This window comes from Pholis gunnellus (assembly GCF_910591455.1).
Source record: "Pholis gunnellus genome assembly, chromosome: 21".
Classification (NCBI taxonomy): Eukaryota; Metazoa; Chordata; class Actinopteri; order Perciformes; family Pholidae; genus Pholis; species Pholis gunnellus.
This window is the reverse complement of record NC_136548.1, coordinates 6,540,696-6,561,099: the sequence shown is the minus strand read 5'-3', so window position 1 is coordinate 6,561,099 and position 20,404 is coordinate 6,540,696. Positions and strand designations below refer to the sequence as shown.

The following is a 20,404-nucleotide window of genomic DNA, read 5'->3' as shown; positions in this document are numbered from 1 at the left end:
CTTCTGCGTGAGAACGCGGGCTGTGTCTCCTGCTGGTGGGTGAATCGTGGAAGTGCACTCATCCAAAATGCTTTGGCCTTCAAAACAAGCATGGGCCCGGTTTGTTTTTTATTTAAAGAAAGCCTTGTGTTTAGATGGAATTAAAAGAGTTTTACCATTTTTTTTACATTTCAACTGGCTCAGATGGTGCCCAAATTTACCCAAATCAGTCACAGGTAATGCTGAGATGGTGCGATATGTTTTTGAGCTGCAACTGCATCATTCGAAAGGATATTTGCTCTTAAATTGTACGGTTTTATGTGGAAATTAAATCTTTAGTCTGACCCAGTGACACACATACTAAAAAAGTGAATTTCAGTAGTTCACAATCTAAACACAAAAAGATTCTGGATTTTTCAATAAGGGAGAAGAAGTAGATGCAATTTTAAGAAATGTTAACCAGTTATTAGTATTTTACTTTATTTAATGGAAAAATACTTTCAGACAAGTTATTTGAAGCAGTGTATCTGTGTAGGAGGATCTTTAAACAGTTTACTGAGGCTTTAAACAAAACAAAACAAGCGGTTAACTTACATACCAGACTAAATATCTTTTATTATATCTTCTCCATTTGACATGAAATAATAGCGTCATGAGCAGCTTCATCATATACAAAGAACTAGAAACCAAAAGTCATCAAAATAATAAAAAAAGACATGTAGTAAAAATACAAAACTAGGTCTTTTTTTCTTCTCGCTCCATCTGCAGAGCATGTATGACTATTTCAACACTTTCCCTCCTGAAGACAGAACTTAAAACTATTTACAACATTAGTCTGCAGCATTTCTTCAGCTAGATTCATAAACATCAGGACATCTTAACACGCAGAGAAAGAGGATGAATTATGGCATTCAAAGTGTGTCCAGGAGTGTTTGTAAAACAAACACCGGGTCATGTGTAGCTGGATGACGCTGTCAGTGTATTCATGTCAAAATGCACGGTCTATAAATAGCACGCTGCTCCTGTGCACAGACATGGCTTCTGTCCTGTTCCAATATGATGTCAGGCAGAAGCAGAAATTAAAATAATTTAAAAAAAAGACCCACGACCACTGTCTGAGGCGGGCTTCTCTCCTCTGGTGAGAGGATTAAAAGAAGTGACAGACTGGTGCTCAGATAAAAGCAGTTACATGCGCGCGCAAGATAACTGGCTGTCTGCTCGCAAGATAAGAGCGTCCCGTCTTTTCCACGTGGTCCCCTGGTGTTCATGCCGAGCTACAGCAGAGCAGTGACACTGGGTACCGGCGGCACGACTCGAGGACTTGAGGACTTCAATTTTGTGTAAAAAGAAAAGAAAGATAACCAGCTCTGCCTGCGGTAAAGTTACAAGTTACAAGAAAAGACTGGAGGAGCAAATGGTGTTTTGTTAACAGAGAATATTGATTATATTGTAAATGCATAAGATGAAAATGTGGTAAACATAATATATATATCTTCCCATATTACTGTGATAATATTCTGTTTTTTCTTCTTTCAAATTTACCATAACTCACTGTAAAATGTGCAGAAAATATATTTTAAGATACAAATTTAAGTCCTTACAAGCCAAACACGTACAACATTGAAACCTGACACAGCGGTCACTACACTGCAGAAAACTCCCCTGATCTGGATGGATGCAAGTCCGTCTTAAGTATTTGGAGCCAATCAGGAACACTCGCTGGTGAAATGGGTGGATTTTTGATATCATCTTGAAGTTAAATTATTACAAAAAAATAGTCAAAATAAGTCAAACAGAAATACATTTTTGCTAAGAAATAAACCCGCGTTTCCTTTGTTGTTTTTTTAAAACATGAGTACTTATTTGATCAATCATCTAGATATCAAAAGGAAAAATGTTGAGAGATCTCCAGGGGGCATGAATTTTAAAGTTTGGGTAGCGACTGATGATGTCACTGGGAGATGCTCAAATACAGTATGTCCTGAAATGAGTTCTCTTTTGAATAACAGAAAATGATGCACAATAGCTCTATTATTAATCCCTTTCACACTAAAGTGAGAACATTTTAATTTGAGTTTGATTTAAATATTTGGAATCATGTACGTAGTAAACAGAGAAAAGGTTTAATTCCTATGACACCGCTCCTCTACAGAGAACAAGCATCTAAAGTTATTTTTAACCTAATATTCCTCTCTTGTTTATCCCTCAATCCAGTTAACCTACATTGTGGTCTGCAGCGGTCCTCTCCCCGAGTGAACAGGCACCGGCTTTAATCCCGGCCACTGAAATCACACCAGTGTACTGTAATCCTTCAGTCCTGCTGCAGACGTACTGTATAATCTATAATCTGCTCCCACTAATATCACTGACCACGTTGATCCATACAACTGACATAAACTCATGTTTCTGACTACGTTTCCCTTTAAATCCATCCCCACAATGCAGTGAAGGACGTCCCTTAAAATCCCACAATGCACCAGGGTACCCCCAGCTCTCTTACACTGCATCTAGACATAAGTTCCCCATTATATTGTTTAATGACTGCACCACAAAACAGCTTCTGTTTGAAGCACAATAATGCATTTGCAAAACAACTAATTTGTTAAATTGCTGCAAATTAATATCAAGTTTAAAGTTCATAAAACTAAAAAATATTCTTCTTGAACTTTAAAGGATGTTCATGGCTTGATAAACAGCCAATGACAATCTGAAAACAACAGGGCCTTCAAAATGCAATACAGGTCCAGACAAATAAAAAAAATGTAAATCCACGAGGACGACTACAGACTGAGCTGAAATGTGAAATTATTCGAGCCAGAAAACTTTCATTCCAAAAGTCAAGTATGACTCAGTGTGTAAGAGTGTGACTCACAAACTTTCCAAACTTAAAAAAAGTTGGCCAGGAAATGAAAACGGTTTGTGTTGACACCAAAATCGGCTCAAAGTGTTCCCACCAAGACGCCCTAGAAATGTGGCTACATGAATGTTTATGCAGGAAGGTCCTCGCATTCGTGATCAGAAACAGAAAAATGTCACACACACACCTTTCTAATCACTCACACGTCCAAGAGGGCCGGCTGCACGGGAGGGGTTAAGTACCATCTGCCATAAAAAACATTTAGTCCTGCTCTAGAATTCGTCGTCGGAGCTCAGCAGGAGAGTCTTCTCCGTGTCGCCGCGGCTGCCGACGGCACTCTGTGTGCGGGAGACGGGCGGCGGCGCCCCCTGCTCCAGCGTGGACTGCTGGGTGTACTGCTGGTAGGCCGGGGAGAAGTTGTGGATGGCGTCCTGCACCATGTCGCCCGGGTTCATGGTCTCCTTCAGGCTGCTGGAGATGCTCTTCATGGGGGCACAGCGGCCTGAGGGAGGCGGACGACACCAGAGAGTTAGAGGTTCGGGAGAAAGAAAGAGAGCAAAGGAGGTTTAAATAAGAGGAAAAGGGGAGAGGAAATAAAAGGATGTAGGAGTGATTTAGAGGAGAGAAAAGTAAGAAGAGGGAGGAAAAAAAAAGTGGGAAAAACATAATGGTGGGGTGGATTTATGGAGATTTAAGCAAAGATGTGGGAGCAAATCAAATGGGGAGGCGGGAGAGGAGAAGAAGAGAGAATAGAGTCAGAGGAGAGTGAGACGAAAAGTGATTTAGTGGAAGAGAAGAAGGGTGGGAGAGGAAAAGACAGAAGAACGGGGCGTCGGTGATTTAGAGAGTGTTAAACAGCGGGACAGAAGGACGAGATGGGTGAAAGAAAAATGAGGGGGGGAAAAAAGGAGGAATTGTAAGAGAACAGTGGAAGTGATTTAGAGAGAGGAGAGGGGAGGAGGGGAAAGCGTTCACAGTGATGGGGAGGGAAGAAAAACAGGATAAAAAGGGGAAAGTAAAGGATGATCAGTTTAGGAATAGGAGGAAGACGTTAGATACAAAATGAAAAGACAGCAACAGAACCAAATCACAATCAAAACCTTGGAGAACTGAATAGAAAGTAAACTCGGAAGGACAGGACTATCTAAAAACAGCAGCAGCATGAACAAAAAAGAAGTGTTCAACCTACCAAACTCTCCGTATGTAGGAACGGGTCCTTTATGCACAGCAGAGAAGAAAAGAGACACAGAGATGGATGTGTAGAAACAGGAAAGAAAAACATGTGAAAAATAACAGAAAAGAAAATAAGAATAAAGAAGGAAGTAAATCAAGGTGTGATCAAAAGAAGGGAGATGAAGTAGAAAAAGAAAACCCATTGGACCAGATGGAGATGAAACAGAGACACAAGGCTATTTAAGAACATTTAGAGGTTTCCTTTAGTAACAGTAAACTCTGGTGTGGTGTTAGAAGTCACACTGTAAGGGTCCTCCCCCCCCCCCCCCCTCACCTTGTGAATCGAGACTCTTCTCCATGTAGACTTTGTACGTGAAAGCGTGGCGCAGAGCCAGAGCTGCGAAAAACATCTCAATGCAAATGATGAAGTTCTGATAGCCGGCGGCGACCGTCCCCTCGCCCACAGACACCTCCACCGAGTTGATCTGGGGGATGGCCCCGCACTTCTCCAGGATGGCCAGCAACATGCCTGACCACAAATGATAAGATGGTACTTAGTGAGGATTAAAAAAAAAAAAAAAAAAAAACATATTTTAAAAAGCATGCTGCGTCTTGTGTGGTTACTCCTACCCTGCCAGAAGGAGAGGAAGATGACGGACTTGACCATGAGGAACTTGAGCATGGGGCTGTACGGGCTGAGCAGCTCTTTGGTGGAGAAGTAGAAGAGGAAGAGGGCGTACAGAGACAAGCTGACGGAGACGTTGTAGACGATGGTCACGTACAGGTAGCCGCCCGCAACACTGTCGAGAGAGAAGAGGTCAGAGAGAGAACGATGTTAGAGGCGTTGGTCGTGCTAAATGCCTAAACCTGCCATTAGAGATTAACTCCCCGAGCTGAAACGATTAACGGATGAGGTGATGATCAGTAATCCACAAATCACTGTTTTTGTTTCTGCCTAAATTTGGTGGCATCTTTGTTTTTCTGTACTGCATTTTTTATGTTTTTGCGAACTTTCCCTCCCGGCCTGTTTAGCAGCACTTACTTGAAGTCCCCGTCCTTGTATTTGCCGTAGGCCTGCAGGATGACGGTGACGGCGGCCATGAGCGGTTTGACCACGCAGAACTGCAGCGTGGCCTGCTTACAGAAGCGCAGGAAGCCGATGGAGTAGCCCTTTCCTCTCAGACAGCAGGTGCCGTACATGCAGCTGGACCTGATGGGACCAAAACACACCTGGTTCATACCTGATGTTTGTGATATTTGTGGGAAAACCTTTATGATGGTGAATTTAGCCAATTAAGGCAATAGATTCCTAGTCCTGCTCCCGGAGCCATGCTGGGAGGGCCTACATGTTTCATTCTGGCTTTAACAGCCGTTCAGAATCGGATTCTTCGACAGCGGAGATATCTGAGACTCACTCGATGGGTTTCCCTCTGATCTCGGCCATGATGGCGCTCTCTCCTCCCAGGTATTCATAGCACAGACTCAGGAAGTTGTAAATCACAAAAGCTGGGGACAAACACAGGGAGAAAGGGTTAGTTGATATTATCTCCATGTGTTTACTTGTTTTAATAGTCATGGTAGTCCTTCACAAGCCAGCTTGATGTTTCAGAGGACAGTATTTGGCTTTTTATCTACTTTGACATGTCAAAATGTCTTCCTCCAGGACTGGAGCCTGTTCACAGTATTTATTATTATAGTAAATACACGTTTACTTCATGTAGCCTGTGTGACAACAGATTTAACAGCACTTTGCAGACTTTGCACAACAGCAACTGCAAACAGCCACAGTGAGGAAAAACTGCTTTAACTGTAAAACCACAAACTACAAACGTACAGCAGAGAGAATCCTTCAGTCAGCCGACCCCCACATCACTTCCTGTCCCACCTATTTAGACATCTGCAGACAAACACCTTGCAGAATCATGTGTAGTTTATATGTAGTTAAACTGCCGATTGTAGCTGATGACACTCTGTACGGACGTAAAATGTGAAGATTTATACCATTTCAGCAGGACAGTAAGACTGTGAATCACATGACTGTGACTGTGAATAGCACACACACACACACACACACACACACACACACAGTGTGACTGATCTTCACCTGACCGTCTCTTGTGACCGGTGGATTATCTCTCCTCTGTGCTGCTCCAGTGAGAGAAACACAGCCGGGCTAATCCTGTTAACACACTCTCTAGTCTCATGACTGTGCATGTGAGGGGAAGATACGGCGAGCGGGGCAGGGGTGTGTATCGCTTATATCTTGGGCGTGTGCCATGGTGTGTGTGTGTGTGTGGGAGGTTCAGGGGGATGTTTGTACGTGTTGTGTCACAACACTGATCTCAAAGCAGCTGTACTGCTGGCACTGATTCTTGTTACCTCAGTGATCCGATGAGTTGTAATATTTTTTCCTCACTCTTGACTCCCCCCCCCCCCCCCCCCCACTTCTGGTTCTGGGGTCTACTGTCTTACGTCAGACTGAAGTGATAAGACGCCATAAATTCCATCTCACAGTCTGACTTCAACACAAAAGCGAGCGCACAGAGCTGACGGCTGAGCGCTGGCAGATCTGCGTAGCGCTCCGTGTCTCAGCTGTTCATTGTGCTCCTTCACTTCTCTCCAAGGACCCCCGTGGGCCGGGCTAGTTGCCACGGTGATACAGTAGGCCTTCCGTGCAATGAGAATCTGAACTTTGCAGCGAGTTTGGTTGAGAGAAAGTCCTTATGGGATGCGGCCGTTCTGGTTGATGAGGAAGATTTGCGAGCAGCGGGTTGCCACGCAACAGGTCGGGCCCTTCATAGCTCAGGAAAAGATGTGGAAGGGAGGGGGGCTCAGATGCATTGTGGGAAGGGGGAGACAAACGGGAGGAAAGAGAGGAGGAGGAGCGGGACAAGGATAGGAGGAAAAGTTGGAAAGGTGCTGAAAAGGATTTGGTTGAGAGTGAAGAGGAGGGAAGGTAAAGAGAGGAGAGCCTTCTGTATGAGAGAGCGACACCACGACCACAACACAACGCTTCCTGCCGAAAGCAGAACCGCACGTAGAGCGCCACCCCCCCCCCCCGTCACATTCAAATGCATGCGACGTCATCAGTGCGCGGATACAGGAAGTGACGCCCGTGTCACTCCCAGCGAGCGTCACAGCTGGCTCTGGGGAATGAGGAGCGGAGGCCGTCGAGCTGCCTGTCTGCCGATTCAAACGTTTAACAGTCGCCAGGGATTCAGAGCACCGGACGGCATGCGTTTTGTTTTTGCGTCATCCATCCGCTCAGCAAAGCTGCCGGCTCACCATTAACTTCACTGACCCGACACAAATAAACCCAGTCCATATTACACCTTGAACAGTAAGCCATTGATCCACGTTTACATCCCAGGTTCACCAGATTCTAGTCGCACCAACTCAACTACAAGTAATATCAAAACCAAATGTCCAATTTATCAACTAAAAACAACTTGGGAATGAATAAGAGCTTCTAGCCAAATACATATGGATGCTTTTGAATCATATTTCATTTCACAATTCAATCATTAAAGTCCAGATGAAATGAAAAAAGCCATATTTAATAACATAGGCAAACATCTAATAAGCGTGAGAGGGCACTTTGCTAAATAAACATTAACTGAGTGGGTGGAATAATCTGTTCAGGACGAACAGACAGATTTGATCACAATGCGTTTTCAACCAATCAAGTGGAAAAGTCGCCCTCGAAAATCGGCATCATCACTGCAAGTCACCGACTGAGCTCCACAGGGTGAAGACAAAAGCTCGCCCTTACCCTCATAGCAGTCCCGGACGGTGTCAAAGTACACGTAGTACTGGTCGTTGGTGAAGAAGAGGAGGCTGAGCCACGAGTCGAAGGCGTAGATGGGGACGATGAAGAGGATCCGCACGATGTGGCGCTGCTCCCTCGGCGAGCTGTAGAAACGAAGGTGCATGTAGATCTGGGTAGAGACAGGAGAGACGCTTTAAAACACCGACAGTAAAACGGCCGCACTACGTCAGAGTGAAACTCAGTTTACGGTGCTCTGCAGGCTGGATTAGAAGGAAGATACGCTACACCTTTGTGACACAAGTGTGAAAAGCTGCTTCCCTGTTCTTACTGTGGCGCGTGGACTCGTAAGCCTGAATCAAAAGGGTTTAAACACGCGTGTAGGGAGATAACAGAGCAAGTCTACAAGGCAGGCTTAAACAGAGCTTTTGGGAGCTTTATGGGAAAAAAAAGAAACGTCATTATGAGGACACAGATTCTTGAGAACATTCAGATGTGCGTTATGTCGATCATTAATGTCTCTCGCTGACCTTAATCAATACATCCCATCACCTACATCACCGCTCAGGAATGTGTCAAAGAGAAAAACACAGAGTCTATTCAGCTATTCATCCACCTGGATCAAGTTTCACCTTTGTGTGTGTGTGTGTGTGTGTGTGTGTGTGTGTGTGTGTGTGTGTGTGTGTGTGTGCATTCACGCTCTGTATCACAAACACCTGCTGAGGGATGTTGCCAAGCAACCCCTGCCCTTCTCTGGGCCTGAGCAGATGTGTGTGTGTATTGGCAGGATCACACCATTTGTGCATTAAACACACACACCTGCCTGCTAAATATAGTTTACGTCTTTGCGAGCACCTTCTCAGGAAAAGCCAATCTGCTCAGTCAAATCACAACATCTGTATCTCCAGCTGTGTAATTCAAACAGTTTAAGGATGATGATTTAACCCCCCCCCCCCCAGCGCTCCTTCTGCTATTTGGAAGCAGTTACCTGGTGACAGGTGAGGATGAGTGCGGTCCAGACGAAGAAGCCGGACACGGCCTGCGCCGCGGGAGTCATGAGGAAGATCGGCTGGTCCGTGCTCAGCAACGGGGCTTCTGGGAGCCACGACATGTTGGGGCCCGTCGGGGCGGCCGTCGGCGGGGGGGCGGGTGCCGCAGCCAGGACCGAGTCCTCCCCCAGCCTCTCTGAGAGCGGCACGTCTCGTCTCCACACATTCAACATCTGGAAGGGACACGGAACACAGATGAGGCATCTGCGAGTACACATGGAACCCGCTGAAACTCTTTTCAAAACTGTGAGACGATTCCTCATGTGTGAACATCCATGTTCACGAGTAATCATCAACCTGGAATATAGATCACACGCTCCGTTATCAGTGCCAATGTATAATCTGAGACGGGAAGACAAGATAAGAGGACAAACACAGGTCCACATTTCACCATGAGTCGAGCATGTGTGTGTGTGTGTGTGTGTCATTTTGCACAATGGTATACGTGTCGGACTTTCTGGAGAGAAAACTCCCAGAATGCCATTTGACCACTGCCAGATAGCATGGCCAAACATCAACGAGTCAGCTGTGGTTTAAGGTGGAGCGTGTGAGCTCTATAGCAGTCCGTTTATTTCCAAGTTAACAGAAAGCAACGTGTCATTTAGCTGCAAGGCATTCTGGTATTTTGAGGCTTCACTGATTCCTGATATGATAATCAAACAATGGGGGGAAAACCCCTTGAGGAGGCCCGTTACCCTCCATAATAACAACAAAAAACAGACTAAAACAACATAATTGACCTAAAAATGTAATTCCCACCTCTGATATTCACATATCTTTCCATATCCGACTAGTGACAGTCTACAGGTTGACCAAATTCAGGTGGAGATGGGCAAAAGACGGCACACAAACGCCGCAGCTCCAGAAGATGACTGGACTTTAAGTGGCCGGAAGACACGTTACGTAAGCAGCAGCTCGTCACGGTCTCCAAGGTGACGCAGTAATGTTCTCAGGGTGATGTGTGTTCGTGTACACCGATACAGGACTGAGCTAGAGGGAGACCCTGACGCAAATACACCCACACATAATTTCAAGATACCAATAAATAAAAGAGAGGACATGAATAGTCACTGAATGAGAAAGAGGCTTTCCATCATCCTGACCTATCAGGCCTCGTCTACCAGAGAAGCATGGCAACCACAGGTCACACAGCCCTCTAAACAAACAGCACGGACAATGACAGGCTCACATCATGCCATTCCACACACACACACACACTATTTCTTTACAACACTAAATGCATTTAAAAAGCAAGTGATTGAATTTTGTGGTTTGATAAACCAGTTAGGCTGCTTTCACACTTATATATGTGAGGCTGAGAGGAGCTATGGGTGCCGTGGTTTGTGTGTAAAAGTGTGTGTGTGTGTGTGTGTGTGTGTGTATCTGAGACTGCAGGCCATTTGTGTTAGTTTGCCAGGCGTCAGCACATCTACAGGTCAACAAGGAGAAGTGAAGGCATCAGCAGCCACACACACACACACACACACACACACAATGCCAGTGACAGTAAAATGATGCTGCGCTGAAGCACGGGGACATCTGTGTGTTTCATGTGAAAGGCAATAAAAAGGTCAGTCCCACACACACACACACACACACACACACACACACACACACACACAGGAATAATATATCAGAGAGGCAGGGGGTCAGGAATAAAGCAACGCAGCAGATGGATATGGGTGCTGATGGGGATAATTCAAAGCTAGTAATGGTATGGGTGACAGCCAGACTGGATTATCATACTGACTGAAGCAACAACAACAACAACCACTGGGCTTTATTCAGCAGAAACTTTCCATCCGTTTTAACCTTACTTCAACAACAGTGATTTGTTGTACTGCTGTGAATTAATAGTATGGAAATGAAGCTCACATTCAGACAAGTTAACCACAAATAGCAAAGTTTGAAATGACTTACCTCAGCTAACGGCTAACCTCAACAATGCACAGAGTGGATATGTTTTTAAACCTGGAAATTGGAAGAAGAGACACTTTATTAGTCGGTGTTGAGTTAAGAAAAGGCATTTCCAGCCCGTTTTGGAGGCTCACCTTGCAAACAGGCTACTGCTTTGAAATCCTCCTGAGCTCCGTCAGTCGAAGTCACGAGCAGAGACTACCCTGAAAACAGCCTTAATTCCTCTTCACCGTTGCTCCCCGAACATCCATGTTGAGCCCTCCACGGACTGCCCCGTCAGCCTCTGCGTCCCCCCCCCCCCCCAAAAAAAAAACTCACCTCTAAAGTTAGAGAGTCTTGTTAAACAACTTCTATATTATCCTGTTTGTTCTCTTCTGTGCATTAACGTTGTCTAGTGTCCGTGTTTCTGAAGTTAAAACAGTGGACTCCGTCATTCCTCTCGGCTCCCTTTTCTCTCCACTCCGTTGATTTCAAACCAATCCCTGTCGGATTAACTGCAGGTCAGAGAAGCTCTGCCCACACCGCGAGGACGAGCCTGTTTCAGCCAATCACACGCCAGTAACCATTATTAACCCGGAACAGGGCGGAGTTTGTTCACCGAACACTGAGCATGCGCGGGTCTATTCTCGGTCCAGCCCGCACAGCACAGCGGCGTCTAAATGTGGGTGATGTACAAAGATGAGTTATTTGTTTATTACTTCCTGTCCTAACTGTGTAGTCAGAGAGCGTGGGCAACAAACACTCACCATAACAATAATTGTGTATGTTGATTGTCATTTTTAGGTAGGTTTTTGCATTTTCCAAGAACATTTAATGCTATACTTTTGAGGACGATTTGGGGCTTTGATCAATAAAACAAAAAATAAATAATGAAATCAAGTTTGGGTACGTCTATGTGAGTGATGCTCTATGACATGTGATCCCCAGACCTCCATAGTCAGATTAAGAATATTAAAAATAAAAAAAAGAAAATCAAGTTAATAAGAATATTTATCTATATAAAATGTGCCATTTCAATACATAAACAAGTTAAGTTGAAATATTAAAATGAAATGTCAAGGGGTTAATGAGTAGGTGCCATTCACAAAATGTACATATACATTTAAAAAAGGAAATAAAACATATATTTAGCATCAAATAATAAATGTGAATCGCCAGATATTTTGCAATCAGTTGAAACATAATATTAGAAGTCTGTATAAGCTGTGTATATTTTTATTGATTCAGAAAATATACACAAATATCATAGTAATAAAGTTGAAGCATGGGTAAAGAAATGTACAGGACATCAGACAGCTCATGAGCATCAGTGGCATCAGTCCATCCTGACAGGTCCGGGTCAAAACACTCCTTGAAATATTAACAAGAAACCTTTCTGTCATTGCCCGCCTCAGTGGAAACCAGAACACACACTTCTGGCGGACTCTAAAGGTCAGTGGTACAAATGTCCGTTTCACCCCCCCCCCACACACCCCCAAACAATCTGTCACATTCTGGCCAAAGGTATCTACACATTTTACATGTATTATAAAACAGAGGAAAGAAAAGCTAAAGTAATGAACAAAAATACAACACCAGACTTGTTCACCACCAAACTTTCTCAAGTCTTTTCGTACCCGGAGTTACAAGCTGGACTAAGGCGTTATCATATCGTACAATCCTCGCGGCTCTCCTTCTTCATTCTGTCCTCAACTCACAGCAGTCTTCCTCCTCCTTCCCCTCAGTGTAGCATGTTCCCCCCGGTCAGGCTCTCACAGGCAAGACAGCAACAAGTGTGCCGAAAAGGAAAAGGAGGTTTTAATCGGGGACCGGCCTTCTGTCACGATTCATGGGTAATTCATCCAACAGTCACCTTCCCCTCCTCCATCCCTCCAGGCTCTCTAAAGCAAATCTAAAAGGCAAAACGAACACTTAAGACGGCAACACGCGGACAGACAGCGACACGTATGGACATAAAGCAGCCTCGCTTCCACTCTCGCATTTATTCCCTGCCTCTGATCCTCCCTTTGATCCGTTCCCAAGCGTCCTCCTGTCTCGGCTGTTGTGTGTTGTGTTTTGTCGCCATAGTTGTTTACATATTTATTCAGAATCAAGAACACCATAAGCAGCGGATGTAGCTCGTAGCAGGTTAATAGTTGATGTTTTTTTTTTATCACAGGTGTAAACCACAGAATTTGTGAAATTTAGTCCACTTTGTGCACGTTTTTTTTTCTTTTTCTGTTGCAAGTTGAGCCTCTTGAGTCGATGTGCAGGTGAATATTAGTAAAGAAGGGGCGGGACCTGTGTGTTGTTTGGCCCACTTCCCTCCTTCCAGCCACATCCCGAAAAAGCAGCACCAACCAGTTCCAGCCAAGAGTTTGTTTGTTTCCGCCGGTTTCTATCGTTTCAATGTTCCCTCGGCTCCTCCTGGTCACCACTGTTCACACAGCACACTGACAGACACACGGATGGCCTCCATCCCCACCTCCTCCTTTAAGGGCCTGCCACGCCTCCTCCTGCTCCTCTTGTCCTCCTCCACTCACTCATGTTTTCATTCATCCATTTGAAAAGTAAGGGGTATGTGATACCCTGCAGCTGCTGAACCACAAAGAAACAAAACAAGGAAGAGAAATGTCACTTTTGTGGCTTCACATGAAAGTACATGACTGAAAATATTCTGTCAACAAATCCCGTGAAATGATACAAGCGATGCATTATTCTGTCTCTCGATACATTCTGTGGCACTCAGCCCAAAGCCCATTAGTTCCTACTGAAGAAATGAATCTTTAAAAGCAGCTCACAAATACATACTGCTGCTTGTTTTTTTTTTAGCAAACATCACAGGAACAGGAGGAAATAGTGCATTTGTAGGGGACTATTTTCATCAGCACATTAGATGTGAGTTGTAATTATTATTTTTTTTCTAGATTTGTTTTAAACAACCCCTCCCGCTTGCATGCCTCCTCCAACCAGTCATGTTGCAGTTTACATCCATGTCTGTCCAAAATGTCATTATTTCATAATGTTATCGTACATGCATGCATCCTATTAGACTGTAATACTAAGATGGGCCAGCAACATTCATTCTACAAGGACAACTTTTTTAATTCTAGAAATAAAAAACTTTTCATTCAAAAATGTCATGTTGAATGTTCCTCCTTTTCTCCTTTTACTTGACTTATTAAACGCAACGCCTCATCTCTCTATTTGATTATTTATTTGCTGAATAATTGGTCTTTTTTTATCAGAATCACTGCAGTTGAAAAACAATTGTAGCACAGTATCAACAATTTATTTCTTTATGTATATTAAGGGTAAGGGGGTCAGGGATCATCAAGGACAAAAGACATGGATAGCTGTTCAAGCATGCTGTTTGTGTGTGTGTGTGTGTGTGTGTGTGTGTGAGAGAGAGAGAGACTTGTCCATACCTGCCACTGACCTGCAGGTCAGCCAGGAGTAACTCACTTTGCCAGATGTTCAAACGGCACACTGACCTGAGTGTGGAGGGAAAGATGAGAAGCTTGAAGCAGATCAAATGGAAAAGACAGAAACCTGAAGAATACACTGTATTTAAGATCTCAGCTCTTTCATGCCCAAATCATTTTGGACCTCTTAGTTCTTGATTTAAGTTGATATCTTCGGTCAGAAAATGGATATTTGTGATCTGTTAAAAAGTGTCCCTGGAGTTTTCCTCTCACAAAGTAGACCCACAGAGGAGCAGAAGCACACAAATGGACAAAAGGTTTGGACCATAATTACAAAAGTGTCAAGATGATAGAAATATACACAAACGTCCTTATTTTGTCTGCTTCACAGCTAATCCATGAAAACGCAGACTGTGCAGTGTCATTGAGATTGTATCCGTTTGAATTTGGAACAGCTCCACCAGATTACGAGTGCACGTGGGATTATTTGAGCGGTGATGTAAAGACAGTCTGGATCTCTAGGATGCTGACACGATCCCTAATCAACGAAAGAGCGATGGAGGGAGTTTAATTACAAATTAAAAGCAGGCTTTGGGACACAAACCTGACTCGGCGGATTAGTCTACTCTGTTTGTATCACGTCAGACTGAAAACTGCACAGCAACGACAACTCTCCACATCAATATATTGGTGGTGGTAATTATGAGTAGATTATGTTTGGTTATTTTCCTAGCTCCAATATTTGCAGTTTGGCATCATGAATTATGAATTTGCATCAACGTGAGTGGCAAGAATAACAGAGAATCCAGCAATGTCAACATCCAGTTCAAGAATAGATCCTTCCGTGGTCTCTGTGTGCTCTATAAACCGCCACCTTAACCTGAATGGATTTCCTAATAAATAACACGCGGGCACTCTCAGCCGAAGCAACTGATGCCACAGTCTTCCCACCTGTGATGTGGCGATGCGCGATTGGTCGAGGCGTGCAGCGACGTCGGAGGCGGAGACGTTGGCGGGGGCCCCGCGATGAAGCCTCATGGCCACCTTCCTCTCTCGCTCGGCTCGCTCGGCTCTCCCCGCCTGAGGGGAGCGGTTACCTGCAAAACCAAGACACACGTTGAACTGAGAGCGTCTGTTACGGTTGCGTCTCCGAAAAACCGCGGGCGTCACCCTGACCTGACTGCTGGACCACGCGCGTGGCCGGGTTCGAGGGGGCAGCATCCGCCTCGTTCCGGACCCTGTTGGCCGCTGAAGGGTTCGGACCGGGCGGCAGAGCGCGACCTCCGGCGCCCCTTTGGCCTCCTCCTGCTCGCTCCTCGCCCTCTTTTCCCTCCCTCCTCTCCCTCTCTCCATCCTCTGCGGTCCTGCCGGCCCCCTGAAACACAGAGCAACAGCGCGGATGTGAATGTGTGCTGGCGAGGATGAAAAGAGGCCTTTGAACCTCCGAGCTTGAGCTAGTTGGACGAAAGCGCGACGCTGACAGAGTTCACTCACAAACTTCAGCATGTTCCAGTCAAAGACGTAGTCGTAGGAGAAGCCCTGCCTGTGGAAAAGGTTCCTGAAGAGCTGCCTCAGGTAGGAGTAGTCCGGCTTGTCGTCGAACCGCAGGGAGCGACACATGTTCAGGTAAGTGGAGAACTCAGCTGGGAAGCACAAGAGAGCCATCGGAATCAGCCTAACCTCTTTAAATTGGCCTTTTTCTCCGGTTTCTGTTTGTCTTTACTCACATGGGTATCCCTTGCAGAGCACCTCGATGGGCGTGGACATCTTCTTCTCGCTGATGCGTTCGTACTTCTGCCTCTTGGTGGCAGCCTTGAGCCCCTGCCAGGGCAGAGAGCCCAGGTTGAAGTACATGAGGACGTAGCCCAGAGACTCCAGGTCGTCTCGCCTCGACTGCTCTGTGGAGGAGAAGACAGAGAGAGGAGAGAGAGAGAGAAGAAGAAGAAGAGGGACAGGAGGAGACAAAAAGAGAAGTGGAAGATATAAGGAAGAAGGAAAGGAAAGGAGGCTGCTGTTTGGAGAATCCAGTTCTGACCAACAAACGTGCAGATCGCAACGTACTCTGCTGACACTCCACAGCGGCGTCAGCAGAACACACATAAACTCCTGCGTAGATATGTAGGCCGAGCGCTGCCTGTGTGTGCTGCCTTACCAATGCCCAGGTGGGTGTTGATGGAGGCGTAGCGGGCGGTGCCGGTGAGGTTCTTGTTCTCACGGTAGGGGATGTGCTGGTGCGTTCGGGCGTCCCGGTATTTCTTGGCCAGGCCGAAGTCGATGATGTAGACCAGGTTGCCCTTCTTGCCGAGCCCCATCAGGAAGTTGTCAGGCTTCACGTCTCTGTGGATGAAGTTCTTGGAGTGGATGTATTCAATCCTGCTGATCTGGAACGGAGAGGTGGGGAACAGGATTTAGTTGGGGTTAAAGACGAGTGTTAGTAGTGTTGCATGTTGATGAAAATTGTCATATTTAGCGTAGAAATTCTTGCGTTATGGCCAGAAAACGTGTTTTTGTGAGTTTACAGTGACCTTTGACCACCAAATTCTAATCAATACATCTATTCAATCTTGTGTGCAAGTGGTGCATGTGTGCCAAATTTGAATAAATTCCTTCCAGGTGTTCCAAGTGATTGTCATAACGTGTTAAAAGAAGTGGCGGTCAATGGCTGCCTATGAGGTGGTATGCTATAGAAAAGGGTATAGTATTCGGTCAGTAGGTCAGTATGTACAATTGTGGGCTACGGTCCTGTCAGTCATCAACTTGACGAGGGATTGATGTAGTTAAAGAGCGCTCGGTCTAAAACTGAAAGTGACTTTTAAAGGCCACAAGTCTCATTGCCCAGTGAGATAATAGTCGAGTCATTGGTATTGATCAATAACCCTGTCAGCCTTTCTGTAGATATATAGAGGCCATTCAGAATTATGAGACAGTTAAAACCTTAGTTATTGCCCCTGGAGAGGAGAGGAGAGGAGAGGAGAGGAAAGGAAAGGAGAGGAGAGGAGAGGAAAGGAAAGGAGAGGAGAGGAGAAAAGTTACTACGACGACAGCAGAAAGAGCGATTAGGAAAATGGGTCGACGGTTTCAAAGAGACATTTGGGAGGAAAGAACAATTGTGCCAGTTGCAGACTAAAGAATGACATATGAGGGATTAAAGAGACTCATAAAAGACAGCACAGGCTTGACCCCTGCCACGAGGATTAGGCCGTCTTGCGGGGGCTGCCGCGTCCTAGATTGCCATTGACTTTTACGGAGGAGCTGAATGGTCAGAGATAGTGAGGGGATGAGCTTTGTCTCGGGTTAGGGAACAAGCGTCAGAGAATTATTCGCCGATTTTTCAAATGATCCATTTAGCTCCGGTCTTAAAATAGCCACATCCTTTCCAACTTCCCAGCCGGGGAGTTGACTTCAGCGCATTATGTGCAAGCAAAGGTGCACATCCGTGAACTTTAACAGCGAGCTCTTCTCGTCGTGAGGTACTACTGAGGGCCCGTGTGGAAATGATTGGCTCCGGATCTGAGGATCAACCCTGATGAACTATTAGGTTTTTTGCAGACTGCGGCCGGCCGGTCGGTCTGTCTCACCATCTGGTCGGCCAGCAGCAGGACCGTCTTCAGACTGAACTTGCGGGAGCAGAAGTTGAACAGGTCCTCCAGACTGGGGCCCAGCAGCTCCATTACCATAACATTGTAGTCGCCTTCCGCTCCGCACCACTTAATAGACGGGATTCCCACTGTGGGGAGGAAGGCGGGGAGGGGGGGGGGGGGGGGGGGGGGGGGGGGCAGAGGGTTAGGAAGCAGAACAGTGCGTAATAACAGGGGTGACAATGGTTATAATCCACCCACTGACACTGACACACATTTTCCCTTACTTGACTGCAGTTTGCATTCATGCTACTACCGCTGTAGCAGAAGATGGACGTTTATTTTACCTGTCGATTTTTCCACTATGTATTTATTTATTTTAGCTACTAATACAATCATTTATTCGTTTCTTGGTGTTGTAGCTGACTCAAAAGAAAAAGAAAATAGAAATGTTCTATCTCATCAAATGACAGTATTTGGCTTTAATGTTGCACATTATAACAAGCAAACAGCAACAACACACCTGCACCGTGTCCTTATGACGTTTTGTATTATCACTATGGAAGTAATATAAGTAGTAGTAACATAGCTAACGCAATACATTACATTGCTTAAAATCTATTTATAACACTTTATAATAATGCTATATATATATGCATACACAATACAATATATATATACAGCGCATATACTATATATACTGTATATATTCTCTCAACACCCCTGACTACACCTCAACACTACTGAATGGCCATTAATATCTCTCAACAACCTTGAACTGACTTAAATGCTCCTAAATTCCACTCAAAGTCGCCTTTCAGTGTCCCTGAATGCACCTCAAACACCCTTAAATGTCCTGAAATCCCTCTTTAAGGTCTCTAAATGCACTGCAATGCCTCCTAAACAACACTCCCATCATCATTCCCCTCAGCACCTCTAAATACCCCTTAGCTCCCCCTGAACTCTTCACTGCCTCTCAGTGCCTCCTAGTAAAGCTTTAAAAAGCCTTAAGCACATCTTACCTCCGCCCTGCATCATCTTGTAAAACTTGCTCTCGATGTGGAGCTGTGGATGTTTGGTTTTCACACATTCCAGTTTGATGGCTACTTCCTCTCCTGTAGCAATGTTAGAGCCTGGCGGGAGAAATGCCGGAGATGTAGTTACAACACATCATGTCATTCCCAACAAATGAAGATAGAGGACCGATATCGGGTCACAAACAGTTCAAATTCTCACCGAGGTAAATATCTCCAAAGGATCCGCTCCCTATCTTCCTCCCAAGGCGGTACTTGTTCCCCACCCTCAACTCCATGGCTTCTGAGCTTTTCAACTCACTGAGGGAGTAAACACACACAAACACACACACACTCAGATACAAACACACACACGGAGCTGTCATCAATCAGCGGTGATCAATACAGTACAAGGACAGTGGTGCAAAACTGCAGACTTTACACTGAAAGCTATGTACCCTGGGGCGGCTGCATCGTGGAAGGAAATGAAACTGGAATCTTGGATGAGAAAGAATGAAAAGTGAAAATTACTGAGGCAAGGCAGTGACGTAGTGCAGCCTGAGTTACTGGAACTGTGGAAGGAAAATGTTCCACTGCTCCACTTGCAGTTATGAAGCGACTTTATGTGACTGAAGCCACTGCGGAAGCAAAACATTTTCAGGACTTCAGGGTCTCATGTCGCCATCAATTCGGGCGTCTCAGAGGACGACAATGCAAGGCCAATAAAGTGTTTATAAAGTGTTGTCCTCTGAGGAAAACACAGCGTGTAGTTGTATAACATGATTTATTCAGAGCTGATTGGAGGGGGGGGGGGGGCTAGATCAGCATCTTTCTCAATCTTCCCAAAAGCACTCTAAGGGGAGTCTGGTCCTGTGTACAAGGGATTTGCACAAACTCTCCAAATTGTCGAATGAGTCATGTTTTTCCTCATCCAAGGCCCTCTGTGTGTGTGTCTGAGCAGCCATGGAACATGGACTTAAAAGTGGGAAATGACTGAGGTTAGGCTTTGCAAGCCAGTTTGACAATGCACTTAACGCTGACTAAGTTCTTTTATTTTATTTTTGGTCTTGGCTGCGTTGTAGACCTTGCACACGTTCCCGTCCACATACAATGTGCAGGGGGGGAAATAAAGCAGAGCGAGCCACTGCTGCACATTACCAAACCCCTTCAGCTCGGGTCTCTCCTCAGAGCTGCTCCACTGTCAGTGTTACAGAACGGAGACCCGCTGCTGCTGCTGCAAAGGACTGCAACAACAAACAAAACACGGCGAGAGACGACGTATATTTTTTCAGAGAGAATACTTCACGCAGTTGCCCCAGATGCCACAGCAGAGGGGACGGGAAGAAAAAAAACCAAAACACACACACCGTTCATCCCGCATTGATGATCAAATGTGGGAATAATTCCCATAACCGCACCCCTCCACACACACAGGTGCCTCTGAACAAGCGCACCCCCCCGCCCAAAACACGACTCTATGTGGACTCTTTATTTGTCTAACCCCAAACGCACGCGCGCGCACACACACAAGCCTCCAGACACCTTGACTAGCCAACATACACCGCCCCCCCTCACCTCCTCCTCACCGGGTTATGTCAGGCTCCGTGGTCGCCCCGCTGGCACCGTCTCACTCAGGACCCTGGACAGCGAAACACGGACGCTTCGGAC

At 45.5% G+C, this 20,404-nt stretch overlaps 2 protein-coding genes across 3 annotated transcripts; both read right to left on the bottom strand.

Annotated features, from left to right (window-relative positions):
• Nucleotides 1–569: 569 nt before the first annotated feature.
• On the bottom strand, nt 570–11,006 carry tmem184ba (transmembrane protein 184ba). Of its 2 annotated transcripts, XM_079182064.1 has the most exons (10): nt 10,876–11,006; nt 10,745–10,795; nt 8,764–8,997; nt 7,782–7,947; nt 5,425–5,515; nt 5,052–5,219; nt 4,640–4,809; nt 4,344–4,538; nt 4,026–4,052; nt 570–3,338 (listed from the first exon to the last, which is right to left on the bottom strand). In XM_079182064.1, exons 3-10 carry the CDS (start codon nt 8,995–8,997, stop codon nt 3,109–3,111), a joined length of 1,281 nt encoding a protein of 426 aa, XP_079038190.1. In that variant the 5' UTR covers nt 10,745–10,795; nt 10,876–11,006; the 3' UTR covers nt 570–3,108. The 2 variants fall into 2 exon arrangements, with proteins under 2 accessions (XP_079038190.1, XP_079038191.1); XM_079182065.1 differs by lacking the exon at nt 4,026–4,052.
• A 3,175-nt stretch (nt 11,007–14,181) lies between these two features.
• On the bottom strand, nt 14,182–20,346 carry csnk1e (casein kinase 1, epsilon; the record flags this gene model as incomplete). Its single annotated transcript, XM_079182871.1, has 10 exons — nt 20,323–20,346; nt 18,960–19,057; nt 18,746–18,856; nt 17,724–17,872; nt 16,298–16,526; nt 15,873–16,043; nt 15,640–15,788; nt 15,322–15,520; nt 15,097–15,242; nt 14,182–14,214 (listed from the first exon to the last, which is right to left on the bottom strand). Exons 2-10 carry the CDS (start codon nt 19,033–19,035, stop codon nt 14,182–14,184), a joined length of 1,263 nt encoding a protein of 420 aa, XP_079038997.1. The 5' UTR covers nt 19,036–19,057; nt 20,323–20,346.
• Nucleotides 20,347–20,404: the final 58 nt, after the last annotated feature.

What these genes read in the sequence shown, in the direction of transcription:
- tmem184ba (XM_079182064.1), bottom strand. Translation starts at nt 8,997, where the DNA reads ATGTTGAATGTGTGGAGACGAGACGTGCCGCTCTCAGAGAGGCTGGGG. An exon ending in TCATCCTCACCTGTCACCAG is followed by an intron (nt 7,948 to 8,763) that starts GTAACTGCTTCC and finishes GTCTCTACCCAG; the next exon opens with ATCTACATGCACCTTCGTTT. An exon ending in CTTCCTCTCCTTCTGGCAGG is followed by an intron (nt 4,539 to 4,639) that starts GTAGGAGTAACC and finishes ATTTGTGGTCAG; the next exon opens with GCATGTTGCTGGCCATCCTG.